The sequence below is a fragment of the Miscanthus floridulus genome, chromosome 17 (genome assembly GCF_019320115.1).
Source record: "Miscanthus floridulus cultivar M001 chromosome 17, ASM1932011v1, whole genome shotgun sequence".
Lineage (NCBI taxonomy): Eukaryota > Viridiplantae > Streptophyta > Magnoliopsida > Poales > Poaceae > Miscanthus > Miscanthus floridulus.
Genome location: NC_089596.1, coordinates 104,669,200 through 104,687,028, shown reverse-complemented (window position 1 = coordinate 104,687,028; position 17,829 = coordinate 104,669,200). Strand labels below are relative to the sequence as shown.

The 17,829-nt window shown below is 51.9% G+C and overlaps 2 protein-coding genes across 2 annotated transcripts; both read left to right on the top strand.

Annotated features, from left to right (window-relative positions):
* Positions 1–885: 885 nt before the first annotated feature.
* Positions 886–1,800, top strand: LOC136516135 (WRKY transcription factor 23-like). The gene is made up of 3 exons (XM_066509518.1): positions 886–1,082; positions 1,385–1,438; positions 1,503–1,800. The coding sequence occupies exons 1-3, from the start codon at positions 886–888 to the stop codon at positions 1,798–1,800; spliced, it is 549 nt and encodes a 182-aa protein (XP_066365615.1).
* An 8,904-nt stretch (positions 1,801–10,704) lies between these two features.
* On the top strand, positions 10,705–13,095 carry LOC136517206 (serine carboxypeptidase-like 50). The gene has a single exon (XM_066510736.1). The coding sequence runs from the start codon at positions 11,478–11,480 to the stop codon at positions 12,834–12,836; it is 1,359 nt and encodes a 452-aa protein (XP_066366833.1). The 5' UTR covers positions 10,705–11,477; the 3' UTR covers positions 12,837–13,095.
* Positions 13,096–17,829: the final 4,734 nt, after the last annotated feature.

Sequence of the window (17,829 nt, the reverse complement as noted above, 5' to 3'; positions counted from 1 at the left end):
AATGCGGCGCTGACGAAGTGTAGGCTCAAACGTAAAATTGGAACACATACAATACCTCTGTCTACACGTGTCCTCTTCATCGGACTTAGCTACCTTGCATGGATCGCCGCAAAAGCACATGGGCACTGGAACACTACTAGACAGAGGCAATAGGTCGAAGGCATTTCCGGTCATCTGGCCATAGCTACAATTTAGCCATTTTCGTTCTAAGAACCGAAAGCAATTAACATTAAACCCTATACCTAGGGTTTTCCATTTGATCTACAACAATGAACCCATAACATAACAACGTGCACTGAGGTTACCTTGGTTTGCTAGTTTTTTCACGCCTTGGCATCCTACGGTTGTATAATATAAATATTAAAATTCAATGAAACCCTAAGTAATGACGATTCTTAAGTTGAAAAATCCGACTAATATATACCTAATCGATGTGAAAAAAACTAGGAGAAAGCGAGAATACCTTGCTCTCGAAGATTTACGGATCAAATCAAAGTTTCTAAGGTCTAATATGCCGATTCGTGAGGTATGACGAAGTAGGGAGAGAAAAAACCTGAGAGAGAGAAAAAAGAAGAGGAAGAAAGCTAGGACAGAAAGGTTGCACGCTGGGTTAAAACACCACCTTGGCGCCAGGATCTACGGCGCCAAGATCCACGGCGCCGAGCTGGCTGCCATGTCAGCGTCCACGCCGTCAACGTGGCCCCGATCTAGGCACCAAACCCTTTGGCGCCGGTATGTATACCCTCGACGCCACCAACGATGAAGTCGAGTTAAGGGTCTAGATTTTAAAAGACTATCTCTAGGGGTATATTTGTGAATAACTTTAAAAAAAACGGGCCAAAAAATAAAAAAGACGGGCGACCTGCAGCTACCCTGTCCTTGACGATGTGTGCACTTGGGCATGCGTGTTTAATTCACTCGTTCACATTCAGGAGGAGCAAAGAGAACAAGAAGCAGAGACGCAAGAAGGCGCGGGAGCCCCGTGTAGCGTTCATCACCAAGAGCGAGATCGACCACCTCGAGGACGGCTGCCGCTGGTGCAAGTACGGCCAGAAGGCCGTCAAGAACAGCACCTACCCAAGGTATCTTATCGTCTCTATCTCTATCTTTAGTCAAGCACGCATCGTACAATTCCTTGATTTCTCTGTGTTGTTCAAACAAAACAAGACCCATCAGACCAATGTGTCATGAACCTGCATGTGCATGTGTACAGAGTCGTCGCATATGCACCATATGCTACACGCAGTCAGTACGGTACAAAACAGCACGCTGTTCATGCAGAGATAAAAAAAGAAAGAAAAAGTAGAATGCACGAGATGCTACACACGTAGAGATCATCTGGTTGCGTTGCGCATGAATATAACGCATGCATGCATGCATGCAGGAGCTACTACCGGTGCACGGCGGCGCGGTGCGGGGTGAAGAAGCGGGTGGAGCGGTCGCAGCAGGACCCCTCCACGGTGATCACCACCTACGAGCCCGAGCCCCGTCTGCCTGCTCAGGGGCGGCGCCGGCGGCGCTTTCATTCGCTCCGCCGTTGCCGGCGGCTTCCGCCACCCCGACCTGCTCGGTGCTGCCGCCTGCGCTACGATCGACGACTACGCTGGCACGCCGAGCGGCTTTCTGCCGCTTCTTCCTGCCGGGGGCATCGGTGGTGGTGGTGGCGGCGGCGGCCTGCTGCGCCCCTCGATGTGGCTTCTTCTCCAAGAGCCGCAGCATCACCGAGCTCGTTCCTCGCAGCTGGCAGCCGTGGACGCGTGTGGCGGCGTGCTGGACTTCATTCGTTCCATTCCGCGGTGAGCGATGAGCATTATGTCGCTCACTTTTGCAGGGCAGCCAGCTAGCGAGCGCACATATATACGGAGTATTTGTCACTTGAATCGAATTCTAAATTATTTACTGGAATCAAAGTGTTTGCTTACAAAACCAAGTCTTGCAAAAGTTGCACCGACCGGTGATCTTTTGGTTTGTGTTGGATCTTGGCACGGCGAACCGCCCAAGCCAAGCCCTTTTAGCTTGACCGTCATTGATTAGCAACACGATTACACGATCGAGAACGATCATTCCTTTTTCACTAGCTAACTCCAATCAAAAGTGAATCTTCAATCGCATTACATATGCCAGATGAAGGCAGTATGCACAGAATGAGCTGAATCTGAATTAATGGTGCTTGGCTATGGTGATGAATGTTATGGTGGGGAACGTCTACAAGAGGAGGGACAAAGCTAGTGGCTGACGCATGCGCGAGAGTTCGCCGTGCGCGGTCACCACGATGCCCGGTTGGGCAAGTCCGAGTTTCAGGGAGTCTAGTTGAGTCAAGGAGATTTGGTTAGCTAAGTTTGTTAGGAAATCAAGGGATTTGTTAGCAAGTAATCGTCGTCATGTGTAAGGACTATAAGAGTCCCAAACCAAGTTAATGAAAGGCCTAGCCCAGGATTGAGATTATATCTCCCTTGGGCACCTGGCGGTGCTCCTCTCGTTCTCCCTGTTCCTCGTCTCCCTGTTGTCGCCGAGATCGATCTCGATCACGGCGCCGACTCGCCGCAAGCCCACGCGCCCTCACACACCCGTCGATCCTCCCTACTTCCTCCGCATTAAGGCACGCCGTAACAACCTGGTATCAGACTTCATGGCGATGTCTGGGGATGCATCGGCGACGGTGACGCCATCCACCGGGGTGCCCTCCTCCGTGGTGCCTACGTCCGGTGTGTCGCTACCGCTCGTCCACACTACACCACCCGCTCCACCGCCCACCCTCGCCTCCATCGCCGATTCGCTCGCCTCGCTCACCACCGCCTTCAACAATATGCAGCTGCGGATGACCGCCATCAATCATCAACTGGCCGATCAAAGCAGCCGCCTAACGGCCCTCGATGGCCGCCCGGCGTTTCCCTAGTTTGGCATGCCGGGTTTCGCTGGCGTTCCAAAGCTCCCCGTCACCTCGATGCCGGTGATCACGGACGTCACTCCAAGCGCGGGCGACTCCTCTGCGTCGGTGTTCCCCTCCCTGCCACTGACATCTGCAGGGCTGCCCGAGTCGCAACCGGCGCCGGCGCCACCGTCCACGGGAGTTCCGCTGCATCAGATCCAATTCCCTCGATCCTCCATCGCGCGCGCCTTCTTCCACGACATTGTTCGACTTCATGGCTTCCCCGACTCCATTGTCAGCGACAGAGACCTCGTCTTCACCGGGAACATGTGGCGCGACTTGGTCCAGCAGGCCGGCGTCAAGCTTCGCATGAGCACGGCCTTCCACCCTCAGACGGATGGGCAATCGGAAGCGGTCAACAAGATGATCACCATGTATCTGCGCTGCCTCACCGGCGACAGGCCACGGGACTGGCTGGATTGGCTTCCGTGGGCGGAGTACTGCTACAACACCGTATACCACTCAGCGCTCTGCACGTCGCCGTTCACCGTCGTCTACGGCCGCGCGCCCCCGGAGCTCCTGTCGTACGTGTCTGGCAGTGCCCGCACGGACACTGTGGATGCCCTCTTCTCCGACCGCGATGAGTTCCTCGCCGAGGTTCGCGCTCGTCTTCTGCAGGCTTAGGAGCACGCCCGGTGCTTCTACGACGCCAAGCATCATGCCCTGGAGTTTGCGGTCGGCGACTGGGTGCTTCTTCGCCTCCTTCGCCACACCCAGTCCGCCGCGCCCGGTCGCAAGGGCAAGCTTGGGCCCAAGTTTGCCGGGCCTTTCCGGGTGCTGGAGCGCATCAATGAGGTGGCATATCGCCTGGAGCTGCCGGCCGGAGCACGAATCCATGACGTGTTCCATGTCGGTCTACTCAAGGCGTTCCGCGGCACTCCACCCGACGCACCGCCGGCGCTGCCCCGCTTCGCCACGATCGACCCCTGCTCCAACCAGAACACGTGTTGCGTTCCCGTCTCAGCCGCGGTGTGATGAGTACAGGCCCGATCTTCCGAGAGGTAGCCGATAAGTTTGATTTTGTGGAGATCTCGATGTTGGCGATCCGGCTTCAAATCAGACGCGATTCGAACCCTGCAACCGTTACACCACTGCTCCGTTGGTTATCAACCAAGCACAACTTGATTGACCTCGCCAAGAAGGCTTTTCCTGCAAGCGAATCGAAGAGCACAAGCAAGAAGGTAAAACACGCAATCTAAAATTACAAATATGAATGACACGAATATCAATAGAGGATTCAAGAACTCGGTTCCAAAGGACTAATCGACACAGTAGAGGAGATCAAGAACGGGGCCCTGGATCACTATAAAATGATTTGTCACCACAGTTACAATGAACGATTCAGTTTCTCGATGGAAAACTAAACTCTAAACAAAACCCAATTATGTAGCAGCGGCGGTGGCAGTGTTTATAGTCTAAGACTCGACCTAGGGTTGGGGACGGCCAGGGGTTGGGCGCCACAACTTGGGCTTAAGGCTCGACACGATACATGGCCAAGTTGGCCCAAATAGGTGACGCAGCACATTGCCGTGGTCACACAGAATGATCCATGGACCTTCTGGAGCTGGGACTAGATCCAAAACGACGGCGTCGTTGTCCCCTTTCCAACGCATCCAAGAACGGCCCGTTTCGATGTCGTATGAGAAAGTTATGACCGAAACAGTGACGACGTGTCTGCTGAATCCGAGGGCGACGTGGCTGCTGAGTTGGGAACAAATTGCAACTTGGGGAAGACCATGGCGTCGGTGTGTCCAGCGTGGCGATGTCCTCATCATCCTCCCCTTCTTGAATTGGAGTCGTCCTCGACTCCATCTTGGCGATGTCCTCATCATCCCCTCCTTCTAGATTTGGAGTCGTCCTCGACTCCATCCCATCATCAGCGAACTCCTGCAAAAGGTTAGTGACAACAGGCAATGCACTAGACATAAAAGGTTGACAAAACATAGTATAACATGGTGCATCAGGATTATCACATAACTCAGCAGTAGTAGAAGTTGTAGCAAGAAAAGCACCTCCTTTTAACTTATCCCATTATTTTTAGCAATGTCTATTGGAGGTTTATTTTTGATCTCATTAGCATGTTTAATAATATCCGTAGGAGACAAAGGCAGCAATGTAATTTTCTTGTCCTTATGTATGATAGTGTATGTATTAGTTCTACCATGGTGTAAAGCATCATTATCAAATTCCCATGGGCGACCTAACAAAATAGAGCAAGCTTGCATAGGGACAACATCAAAATCAACAGTATCATGATAAGAGCCTGTGAAAAAGCTAATGCATGCTGATTTAGTTACCTTAGTCTTACCACTATTATTGAACCATTGAAGTTTATATGGATACGAATGTTGTCGTGTGGTCAAGGCAAGCTTGTCAACCAAATCTAAACTCACCAAGTTGTTGCAACTCCCGCTATCAATGATAGTGAGAACACGACAACCCTACACAATGAGATACATGTGGAACAAATTGTGGCGTTGGATCTTCATCTCTTCTTCATGTCCCACATGTGTACTCAACACACGCTGCACAAGAAGGCTAGGGTAGTCCACGGCAGCAGCCACGGAGTCAATGGTGATGGCCTCCTTGTCTTGATCGCCCTCAGTGGGATCTGCATCAATGTTAGCAGCAAGGGCTAAATCATCTTCAACATTACTAGCACTTACATATCCATCCTCGGTAGCAATGAAAGCGCGACGACTGGGGCATTACTTTATGACATGTCCCATGCCTTTGCATCGGTGGCAAATGATTTTAGAGCTAGACGAGGAGCTAGTAGAAGCACCCGGAGTACCACCTTTCTTCAGCTGTGGAAACTGCACATTAGACAATTTACTTACCCCAGAAGAAAATGGAGGTGTAGATGGCTGTGGTGCAACAGGAAGCTTGGGCGTCTCCAGCTCGGAACGCTGCTAAAAATTCCTCCCATTGTTAGACCTGAAAGGCTGATGTTGTTTGCGTCCCTGTACTTCTCGTTCTGCCTTAATAGCAAGATGATACAATTGGGAAAAATTACGCCATTCTTTGTAATCAAGTATGTTCTGTATATCATGGTTTAAACCACCAAAAAATCTAGCACTAGCATCATGATCATCTTCATTTATACTACAACGTGCTAAACCAATAAGCAATTCTTGATAGTATGCTTCTACTCCTTTATCACCTTATTTTAAAGTTTGTAGTTTCAAACGTAAATCACGTTGGTAATAAGGAGGAACAAAACGAGATTTCATACGTTGCTTTAAAACATTCCAAGTTTGAGGCACATCAGCAGCATTATTGGCATTGCAAAGATTACTCCACCAGAACAAAGCAAAATTAGTAAACTCACTAGTAGCAAGTCTAACTCTATGCTCAGTAGGAATATTATGAGAATTAAATTTTTGTTGAACAGTAAGCTCCCAATCTAAATATGCCTCTAGATCAACATTACCAGCAAAAGGAGGTAGACTAAATTTAATTTTAGCAAAATGATCATTATTACCATGATTATTACCTTCCATACCGCGACGATTGAAGTTGAGGCGGTGACGGGCACCACCGTCAGCATACGCATCTTCATCACCAAAAGCATCCATATCTTCATCATTAGCACGATAAGGTGGAGGGCATTGCTCAAGCTATTCAATGCGGGTGACCAAATTGTTCACGTTGCGCGTCAGCTCGGTCATAAGATTGCGTTGTTCAGTCATGAACGTTGTAAGCTCGCCCTTGGACACGCACTCATTGAAGTCCGTCAGAGTTCCTGCCATGGTTAGAAGATAGAAAAAGACAACACCAAAGTATTATCCCTATCAACTAAAAGGAAAGAAGTGGTGGTGGTGGTGATGGTGGTGAAAGTGGAATGCAAAATCACAAGCGGCTTACCACCGTCTTGCCTGTATTCTTACCAACGCCAAACAGGAGCAAAACCAAAGTGGCGAAGCAATCTACATGGTTTGCGTGGGTAACAGTTGCAAGATGAACCTGTGCTGATAGAAGAATATGTGGAGCTATGGGTAGGCACACAATATGACAGCAAGGATTAGCAATTAACGAGTGCAGAGTAACGATTGTTCAATCCGGATCCAAAGTACAAATCACAGGTGCTGGCTAAGACGTGTCGAGACGTAGCGCAACAAGGTGAAAACAAAGGACGATCAAAAGGACTCACAGAACAAGCAAATAGCCCAGACTTCTCCGTTTTTCCTGATTTTTTTTCTAGATTCTTCCAAAAGGCACTAGTAGGAAACAAATTTTTTTTTATTTTTTCACTATTTTTATATACTTTTCTCTGAACAAGGATCACAAAAGATGCAACCACAAAAATTGGCATCTACAACTGAGGTGGGATGTGGTCTACAGAAATTCAACACGTTCTCTGAAAAGCGTGCAAAAACTTTGACAATTTTTTTTCTATATTTTCCCGAATTTTTTTGGCAATTCTGATGAAACCAAACAGGGCGCCAAATAGGGCGTAGCCGAGTTTGGGTCGGCTCCAAATGGTGTCAAGAAGCTACTGAAAAAAATTCAGATTTTTCTGATAAACGAGCGAAAAGTTATGCCTGTTTTACCGAAGGTATCTCAAGGTATGTTTTCCGGTAGGCACAACACGACGGCGGCAGTTAGGGCAAAGCGTCCCTAAACTCTAACACCGATCACAGGATCGTCACTGTGACTAACAGCAGTAGGTATTCGCCTGATGATGTAAGGAGGGCTGCGATGCAGGCAAAATAAGAGCGGCTGGCAACCTATCTAGGGTTTGCGCGGCAGCAAGAAGTTACACAAGGCGGCTAGCGGGGCAAGTTGAGTAATGTGGTGGCTTCGACTTGTTGTTTGGGAACGGTGGATGGGATAGCGGCGGAAAACAAAAATCACAGCAACAGGCGATTGAACTACGACCACGAACACAATCCTAAACCAGCAACAAGACTCGACCACGGACACAAACTCAACAACACGAATCTGAAACGAAATTGCAAAGGCACAAAGGGCGATAGGACAGCGGAAATTAAAATATTTTTGGGCTTTTTGTGGACACTAGGTAATGAACAAATATGAATCTAAGGCAAACGAGATTATACCTCGCGGTAAACCTGAAATATCTGATACCAATTGATGAGTACAGGCCCGATCTTCCGAGAGGTAGCCGGTAAGTTCGATTTTGTGGAGATCTCGACGTTGGCGATCCGGCTTCAAATCAGACGCGATTCGAACCCTGCAACCGTTACACCACTGCTCCGTTGGTTATCAACCAAACACAATTTGATTGACCTCGCCAAGAAGGCTTTTCCTGCAAGCGAATCGAAGAGCACAAGCAAGAAGGTAAAACACGCAATCTGAAATTGCAAATATGAATGACGCGAATATCAATAGAGGATTCAAGAACTCGGTTCCAAAGGACTAATCGACACAGTGGAGGAGATCAAGAACGGGGCCCTGGATCACTGTAAAAGGATTTGTCACCACAGTTACAATGAACGATTCAGTTTCTCGATGGAAAACTAAACTCTAAACAAAACCCAATTGTGTAGCGGCGGCGGCGGCTATGTTTATAGTCTAAGACTCGACCTAGGGTTGGGGACGGCCAGGGGTTGGGCGCCCACAACTTGGGCTTAAGGCCCGACACGATACATGGCCAAGTTGGCCCAAATAGGTGACGCAGCACCTTGCCGTGGTCACACAGAATGATCCACGGACCTTCTGGAGTTAGGACCAGATCCAAAACGACGGCGTCGTCGTCCCCTTTCCAACGCATTCAAGAACGGCCCGTTTCGATGTCGTATGAGAAAATTATGACCGAAATAGTGACGACGTGTCTGCTGAATCCGAGGGCGACGTGGCAGCTGAGTTGGGAACGAATTGCAACTTGGGGAAGACCATGGCGTCGGTGTGTCCAGCGTGGCGATGTCCTCATCATGGTGCATGGCAAGTCCTGGTGCAGTGGGCGAACTTGCCTGCCGCTGACGCCACTTGGGAACCGGTGGACGACTTCCGCGCTGCGTACCCGACCTTCCAGCTCGAGGACGAGCTGTTTTCGAAGGACGGGAGAGATGTTATGGTGGGGAACGTCTACAAGAGGAGGGACAAAGCTAGTGGCTGACGCATGCGCGGGAGTTCGCCGTGCGCGGTCACCACGACGCCCGGTTGGGCAAGTCCGAGTTTCAGGGAGTCTAGTTGAGTCAAGGAGATTTGGTTAGCTAAGTTTGTTAGGAAATCAAGGGATTTGTTAGCAAGTAATCGTCATCATGTGTAAGGACTATAAGAGTCCCAAACCAAGTTAATGAAAGGGCCAGCCCAGAATTGAGATTATATCTCCCTTGGGCACCTGGCGGTGCTCCTCTCGTTCTCCCTGTTCCTCGTCTCCCTGTTGTCGCCGAGATCGATCTCGATCACGGCGCCGACTCGCCGCAAGCGCACGCGCCCTCACACATCCGTCGATCCTCCCTACTTCCTCCGCAGTAAGGCACGCCGTAACAATGAACATACAGCACAGACCATATTGTTTGGGCTACCCTAGTGCAATGATATGGTTTCTGATGATTGACCTCACACTACTTTCATCTGTGCTCCATGGTACTGCCCACTGGACTCTGCAACTACAATGCCCAATAGTGACCTGTAATTGTTGCTGAAACCTGACTGCCCTTTCTTTTTTTTTTTTCTGGTTTCCTGAAATTCATGTGTCTGCTAGGCTACTGCTACTGTCACACAAATGGATTCAAGAATTCACAGGAACAGTATGATGAAACCAAATGCGTGTTCTAGTGATTAGCACTATTAGTGCCGGTTCGTTTTAAAAAAAGGGTGCATCCTAACACCAACGGTTAATCTACAGATGTCTGCATCTTTTTCATTTGTATGTATCAGCATGTCTTGGCAAATAGAAACTGAAACATAGTTGGAGTGAAGCGATGTGTCAATGTGATACGGACATGTGTTGGCCATGTACAGGGCATCATGATATGAAAACCCCATTCTAATGGCACCAGCTCATATCAAGATTTCTGGAGTAGTGAGGTAAACTCCTACACTCTGTTGTTTGCAGTTACAAACAGGGTCTCATTGTAGTCTCTCTTGATGTGACATCATTCCTTTGATCAGATTAACGATCCTGCTGCTTACGGAATCTTCGGAGCAAGATTTTTCTCCACTCCTGCACAAACACATTTTAAAATAACGGTGTTAGAATTGGGATAGGCTTGATGATGAACTTGACGTCAAACTCAACTGTCCCACAGGAACCTTTGATACATCAGGTGGGCATATATGCACACAGGATAAATAGGAGGCCCTGCAACTGCAAGCATTTACAAGAGAATGTATTCAGTAAACAAAAACTTATGCAACTAACTCATGCATGAACAATAACCAGTATAAACAATGATTAATTTAAACTGGACAAACATAAATGTACAGGGCCAGTTCAAGAGAGCACACCAATTTATATAAAAGGTAGATTGTTGCACAAACATAAATGTACAACACGGTCAATAATTCAATGAAAATATTAATGAAAATCATAAATTCAATAGTTAGACACGAGAGTGAAATGAGCGTGGAGAGTGAAATATTTTTTTAATATTAAGGCAACCAAGAGAGTAATATTAAGGCAACATTTGCTAGAGCTCCATAGGGTTGGCCTTTTCTCTATTTCTTCTTCCCCCAAATATAACTATAAGCTGGTGCCTTCGCCCCTAAGGGTTTGGTTGGGTCCATTTCAATCCACCCCAATCCACATGGGTTAAAAGAGATATTGTGGTGATTTTTTTTTCTCGAATACGCAAAAGATTTATGGATCTTTGTATTAAGGTAGAAAGTTTGATACATACAATGTGCTTCTGACGAGCGTCCTAGGAGGTCTATAGGATTACAGTTATGAGTTGGACCATCCTAGCAAACAGGTACATATTTCGATATTACATAAATAATAGACAACCGGGATAAAGGCAGCGACACAACCTAGGGAGGTGGCTTGTGCTTCCGCTGCTGTCGGCGAGACTCCTTCCCACTGCCCTGGAAGAGTGCTTTCAGCGCTTCGATGTTAGAAGCGTTGGGCCCGGCCTCGTAGAGTGCCTCATAAGTCTTCATCACAGATGCGCTTGGCATAGAGCCATAGACAGACCCGTGACCAAACTCAATCACTGCATGATTAGGATATCGTGGTGAAAAATTAGTCTCCAATCCGATTGAAGGAAATTCAATCCACTACAAGTCAAAGTCAGTAGGAATTTACCAACAAGCCTAACTAACAAGACATCAACGTTCTTCCTCGTGGGCGCGTGGGGCCAGCGCGACGACATCTGCGTACCGACTCCGCATCAGTGTTCAATTTGACGACCATACTGAGAGTACGAAGACTAGACCTTGCCGAGTGATTCATCACAGGGACAGGGACAGGGTGAGCACGCGCCGTTCGCTTTGGATTCCGAAGAAATTTACGAGAGAAAAATACCGTTTCGGAAAAAAAAAAAGGCAATCCAGCCGGCTTTAAAACACGCGAACGGGGCCAAAACTGATTAGTGACTACAGTAGCGACGAGCCACGATCCCAAACCTCGGACAGTCGCATGGCTCCGCGTCTCCCTCTCGTCGTCCTCGCCGTGACGACCGTCGTCCCGCACTCAGCTGCTGCCGGTGCGGGGGCGCCAGTGGTGTTCCCCAAGGAAGCCACGCCGACGAAATCGGGGTACCTCCCCATCCCGCCCGCCAACGCTTCCCTCTTCTTCGCCTTCTACGAGGCCACGGACCCGGTCACGCCGCCGGCCTCCACGCCGCTCCTCCTCTGGCTGCAGGGCGGGCCCGGCTGCTCCAGCCTCCTGGGCAACTTCTTCGAGCTCGGCCCCTACTTCGTCAACCCCGACGGCGAGACCCTCTCGCGCAACCCCTTCGCGTGGAACCGCCGCTTCGGCCTCCTCTTCATCGACAGCCCGCTGGGCACCGGCTTCAGCGCGGCGCCGTCCCCGGCCGACATCCCCACCAACCAGTCCGTCATCGCCGCGCACATCCTCGCCGCGCTGCAGTCGTTCTACGCGCTCGACCCGACCCTCGGCCTCCGCGCGCGGCCGCTCTTCCTCACGGGCGAGAGCTACGCGGGCAAGTACGTCCCCGCGGCGGGGGCGCACATCCTGGACGCGAACGCGGCGCTTCCCGAGGCGCTGCGCGTGAACCTCCGCGGCGTGGCCATCGGCAACGGGCTCACGCACCCGGTCGCGCAGGTGGCCACGCACGCGGACTCGGTCTACTTCCTCGGTCTCGTGAACGCGCGGCAGAGGCGGGAGCTGGAGTCCCTGCAGTCCGAGGCGGTGTCGCTGACGCTGGCGGAGCGGTGGGTCGCGGCGGCGGACGCGCGCGGGCGGGTGCTGTCGCGGCTGCAGAACATGACGGGGCTGGCCACGCTGTACGACTACGCGAAGCAGCGGGCGTACGCGACGGACGCCGTGGGGACGTTCCTGAACCGCGCCGAGGCCAAGTCCGCGCTGGGCGCGCGCGGGGACGTGGCGTGGGCGGAGTGCAGCGACGCGGTGTTCGAGGCGATGTACGGCGACGTGATGCGCAGCGTGAGGCCGCAGGTGGAGTCGCTGCTGCGGCGGGGGCGGCGCGCGACCCGCGTGCTGCTGTACCAGGGCGTCCGCGACCTCCGGGACGGCGTCGTGTCCACGGAGGCGTGGCTCGCCGGGGTGCGCTGGGACGGCCTGCGCGCGTTCCTGGACGCCCAGCGCGCCGTGTGGCGGACCGGGGACGGGGAGCTCGCGGGGTACGTGCAGCGGTCGGGCGCGCTGGCGCACGTGGTGGTGTACGGCGCTGGGCACCTGGTGCCGGCGGACAACGGCCGCGCGGCGCAGGAGATGATCGAGGGATGGGTGCTGGGGACGGGGCTGTTCGGGTCCGGGAGCCATGGTGGCAACGGCAGGAGGCGCGCAGCCTGATGCCGCCGGTGGCCGCGGTGTCCGCAGTCGAATATGAGCAGGCGGGGCCCAACGCAAAATGTGTAGCCCAATCTAGGATTCTGTTGTGGTGAATTGCTGGATCTGTGTGTTTACTATTTTCAGTGAAAAGAAAAGGTAATTCCGTAATGCTTAGTGAAAAGAATGGAAATGCAAGTACCATTCTGCCTGTATCCTGATCCTGGGAGATTAGAGCATTTGATTTTATAATCTCATCACAGTTTGGCTCCAACAGTAACTTTGGTAGGTCAAGTCACGCCTGGTGTGCACCACGAGTCCACGAGATGGAAATGGAATGGAAGACTTCCGGTTCCAGTTGTGGCGGTCAGCAGTCAGCCAGTCACGATCTGACGAAGCACGAGCTTCGGGTTCGGCGAACAAACCAGGGCCGACCGCCGTTGCTGCCGGCCAGTCGGCGCCAGCCTGACGCGTGTCGTATTCTTGACGAGTATCTGCAGATAGGACAAGGGCGAGGTGGTAGCGAATGATGTCCACAACGTTGACGCTGCGGGGCGTGCGATCGTGACGCCATGTCTTGAGTGCGAAGAATTCGAAGAAGCCGGAGAGGACGATGGGAAGCTGCTCCGGACGAGAATCAGATTCAAGAGATCTAGGCCATTGATTCGAGAATCCGACGGCGGAAAAAAATTAGAGCGACGTGGCCGGTGTCTCCTTCTTGGAGTCCTTTCGGGCTTGTTTGGGTAAATAGCGATGCAGGCGGGGCGGATCGTGGCCAACCGCAAACCCACAGTGCTCGTCGCAAGCAAACGCCTGCGGGTTTGTGGCTGTCCGTAAACTAAGGGCACGTCTGGATACAAAGTATTTTTTGAAATTTTGAAAAAAAATACTAAGGTTTTGTTAAATACTTTGGTTTTAGAGTACCCTAAATTATTTGGGTATAACAAACTTTATGGTCTTCAATACCATGATATTGCTAAAACTGTAGTCTTTTTGGAGTTTTAAAAACTCCGACCTCTTTTTTCTAAATCACGATTTTGCACATCAATTGTTCTAAAACTACAGTTTCTTGATACTACGGTTTCTTAATCAGAAATGTTATACTACACCCAGGTGTTTTGGAGCAATCCAACACCCGATTTTGAGGTCGTCCGATCTTCCCCAGCTCCTGCGCCCGTCGTCTGATCTGTGCCCGCGCCGCCGCTGCGCCCGCGCCCACCCGTGCCCGCGCCATCGCTGTGCCAGCGCCCGCTTGTGCCCGCGTCCGCGCCCGGCCATACCCGAGCCGCCGCTACGCCCGCGCCCGGCCGTGCCCATGCCGCTGCGCCCTCGCCCGCCCATGCCCATGCTGCCGAACTTTGTTACTTGTGATTTGTGCTGACACAGCCGCGAGTTGTCCCTGTCCTTTCATAGAAAAAATTGTTTGTTGTGATCTGTGCTTTTTGTGATGTGTTGTTACTTGTGATTTGTGCCGACACAGCCACGCCCAAGGGTGGGGCGATGGGCGGCGGTGGGGCGAGTTCTGCGGCTTCTGGAGATAGAAGAAGGCCAGAGGTAGAAGAAGGTCGGAGGCCAATGGATCTTCATCCGACAGTTGGAAAAAATGTGTGTTGGAACTTCATAAAACACATGAAAGGTCAGGTAGACAGACTCTTCTTAATACTACAACATCCACACAAGGCCCAAATTACGTGGGTAGCAAAAGTTCCTCGGGCTTTGCGGCAGCAAACGTTAGTCCCGCTGAGACCCGCAAGGTGCATAACCACGTCCATAATAGCGCTTTGGTTGCCGGCCACCGTTGGCCTCATCTCCGTGGAAGTTGGAACCAATCGCCGGATGAGGAAGCCGCACCCCTGACCAGGCGTCTGCATCCCATAGAAGCAAGCAAGCGCTAGGATGGCATGATCTGTCATGTTGTCCTCCCCATCCTCTCCTGCCTACTACTCTTTCTCCACTGCAGCCATGTCTCCGGCGCCTGCCATGGCTACAAGGCCCGCAATGTCACCTACAGGATATAGCGCAGGCGCAAGGAGAAGCAACGGAGGGCGACACCGACAGCACCGGCGGCGGTTGCGGTAGGGATAAACAAGGAAAGGCCTTTCTTGCAGGTTTTGTGGGTTCGTTGTGGGCTGCAACAATGTCCAGTGGGCTTTGCAGCCGAACAATGTTTAGGCCACAAACAACTTGCAGCTAGGGCACGTTGGCCACGAACCATGATTTCGCGGGGCGGGCAGGTGGGCATAGATGTCCATGCAGCCTGTGGCCCGCGCGGCCCGGCACGAAGCCTGCAAATTTGGCCCGACCCAAGCACGGCCTGGCCCGGCGGTGTGTGGGCCCGGGCTGGCCTGGCCCAGTAGAGCAGGCCGTGCCTGGGCCGATACTCAAGCCCGCGGGCTAGCACGGCACGACCTGGTTTTAAGGGGTCGGCCCGGCAACGGCTTGAGTGGCCCAGCGCCGGCGCAGTGGACAGCGGCGAAGGCGCAAAGCGGCCCAACCCACCCCCGCGCCCGTCAGCCCCCCCTCCCCATGGCACGTATAAAAGAGACGGTCGCGGGCGTCCCTCCTCAACCCTAACCCTAAATCATTTCCTCCCGGCTGGCCGACTCCCCCACCGGCCACCGCCTCGCCGCTCTCGCCTCTCGCGGTCTTGCCTCGACCGCTCAACGGTCGACACCTCGCCGTCTCATCTATAGTCTGCTGGCGTCCGACCACACTGACTCTGACTCCGCCTATCACGGGCGACCTCCCTTGTTCCCCTCCCTCTCTGCCTCTCCCTTCTCCATCTCCCTATCTGCCCTCTAGATCTCGGTGATTATGTGAGTTCATTGTCCCCATCTGTCCCTCCTCCGCCGCTCGTCATCCTTGCTAACCGGTGTGTCGTCTTCTCTCGGTGGCCGTCGTCTTCTTCGGCACCCGGCTCCGGTTGCGCAGGTAAAACCCTAACCCTCATCTTCTATCTTCTCCCATTGATGTATTCTGATGTGATCTTTTCATCCTCCTCCATCTCTTTTGCGTAGGTTGGTAGCCGATGCATCGTCCTCTAGCTGTGGCATAGAGCGACCAAGGCAGCCCCACGCACCGTTGAGGAACGGTGCTGTAGAGCCGTCCACCATGGCAGCTGATGATGATGATATCGTCTAGCCGCTCACCGGCAACGACGACTTGATCGCGGTAGGCCTAGTTCCTTTTTTTGTTGGATTTGGTCATTTGAACTTAGATTTTATATTTGTGATTTGAATTGAGACGATGGATGAATGAATCTATGAAACCGTGAATTTTGACAAGTGTTGGTTGAGATGATTTTTTTGAGGTATTTTTAGGTTGCCGGGCTGTGGGCTGGCACGGCCCGCAGATTTGGTCGTGCTTAGCGGACCTGCACGGCACGAATTTTAGCCCGTAGTGCCATGCTTGGACCGAAGGCCAGGCATGAGGCCCGTAGGGGCATGGCACGGGAGACACAACGTGCCGTGCCGGCCCGAACCCCTGCGGGCCGTGGCTGTCCCTTGCCCGTGCTGTACCAGACCGGGCCAGCCCGATGGACAAATATACTAGTGGGTAGCGTTAACGGGTCGCCCCTCCTGCATCCTGACTTGGTAAGGTAAGTAGTGACCTGGTCGGTGAAAACGACGTGGGTTTGCCTCTCTCTGGCACTCGCAGCCTCCCTCGCTCTCTCTCCACAGTCCACTCATGTCGCTCTACTGATCTACGGAGGATGTGGCCGGCCACTCGCCTGCTAAAATCTTGCAGTGCATTGTTTCGTAAAAAAACAAAAAAAAACTTGCAAGTGCATTGTGTGTTGGGCTACAAACGAAACCAAGACGATGATTGCGTATCCTCGAATCTGCAGCAGGCTAGTTGGATCGCTTGAAAAAAACACGATCACTGTGGTACAAATTATAAGAGTTTGATCCGTAACATATAAAAAAAGTTAGATTTATTTGTACGCAGTACACTCCTACTCACCAGGTTAGTCTAAAGCACACTACAAGCAATAATCCCTAGTAGACTGCCGACCATATTTCGTCGACAGTGGCGCACCAGGTAGGGGGTGTGCGTACTGCTCCCCAGTCGAACAAGATGGTCATCATCCCCGGTTCCATGGCTACGCCGAACGGCCTCACGTTCATCATTGGCCAGATCACCTGGACCACTGGCTCCGACAACTTCATCACCATGACCACAGAGGAGGCGCAGATCCAATCTGCGTCGGCCACTGCTTCACCAGCATCAGCTACGGCTCTGACCACGTTGGATCTGGCTCTGGCCACACCAGCATCGTCTTCAGCCACGCCGACAACCCATCGTTCGCTTCCTCGCTACAAAGGGAGGTAGATCGACAACACCGACCTGCTCGACTCCATCGATTAGGCGGCACCAAGCTTGCTGAAACCCTAGCTCTGGTAGATTCGATTCAAAATCAACCTATGGAGCAGGTAACCACTACCCACAACAGATCTACCCGACCAGCTCGGGCCAGTCGTCCTGCATGACTCGGTACGGATCTCGTGGTCACGTCTACTCCTGAAGGGCGCTTCGTTCATCGCCGACCAGCCCCCGCAACGGGTCTCCGGCTCTCAGAGTGCGAAGCCTTGATGGAGAATTATCAGGCTCAGCCCTACGGCCTGCGAAACACTGCTTCCAACTACGCGTATAATATACAACGCTGCTCGGATCTGTGTTTTATACATCGACCTCAGCCACGCAACTTCGTCAACGCCGACTAGATAATGCCATATGTCGCCGATCAGACGCTCCATCCAAAGCTAAGTCACGCTTTAATATTTTTCTAAATATTCTCCAATATCTGTATATCGTCATAATGTTTCTCTGAACTATTTTCTCCATGTTTGCTCTCCAAATGATTTTCTAAACCCCCAAACAGTCTTGTTGATGCTCGGACGCCTCCAGAGATGGCCCTGTCTCCGGCTCCTCCTTACACGTGCATGAGCGTCTACCCTCTACGTTATGGGTGGTCGGCAGTGGCTCCTTGGTCACGTCTGTTCCTCCTACACATGCA

Bases quoted from the DNA above. Each gene is read 5' to 3' on its own strand.
- LOC136516135 (XM_066509518.1), top strand. From the start codon at position 886: ATGTGTGCACTTGGGCATGCGTGTTTAATTCACTCGTTCACATTCAGG. The intron at 1,083-1,384 runs GTATCTTATCGT...GCATGCATGCAG, and splicing joins AAGAACAGCACCTACCCAAG to GAGCTACTACCGGTGCACGG. The intron at 1,439-1,502 runs GTCGCAGCAGGA...CTGCCTGCTCAG, and splicing joins GTGAAGAAGCGGGTGGAGCG to GGGCGGCGCCGGCGGCGCTT.
- LOC136517206 (XM_066510736.1), top strand. From the start codon at position 11,478: ATGGCTCCGCGTCTCCCTCTCGTCGTCCTCGCCGTGACGACCGTCGTC.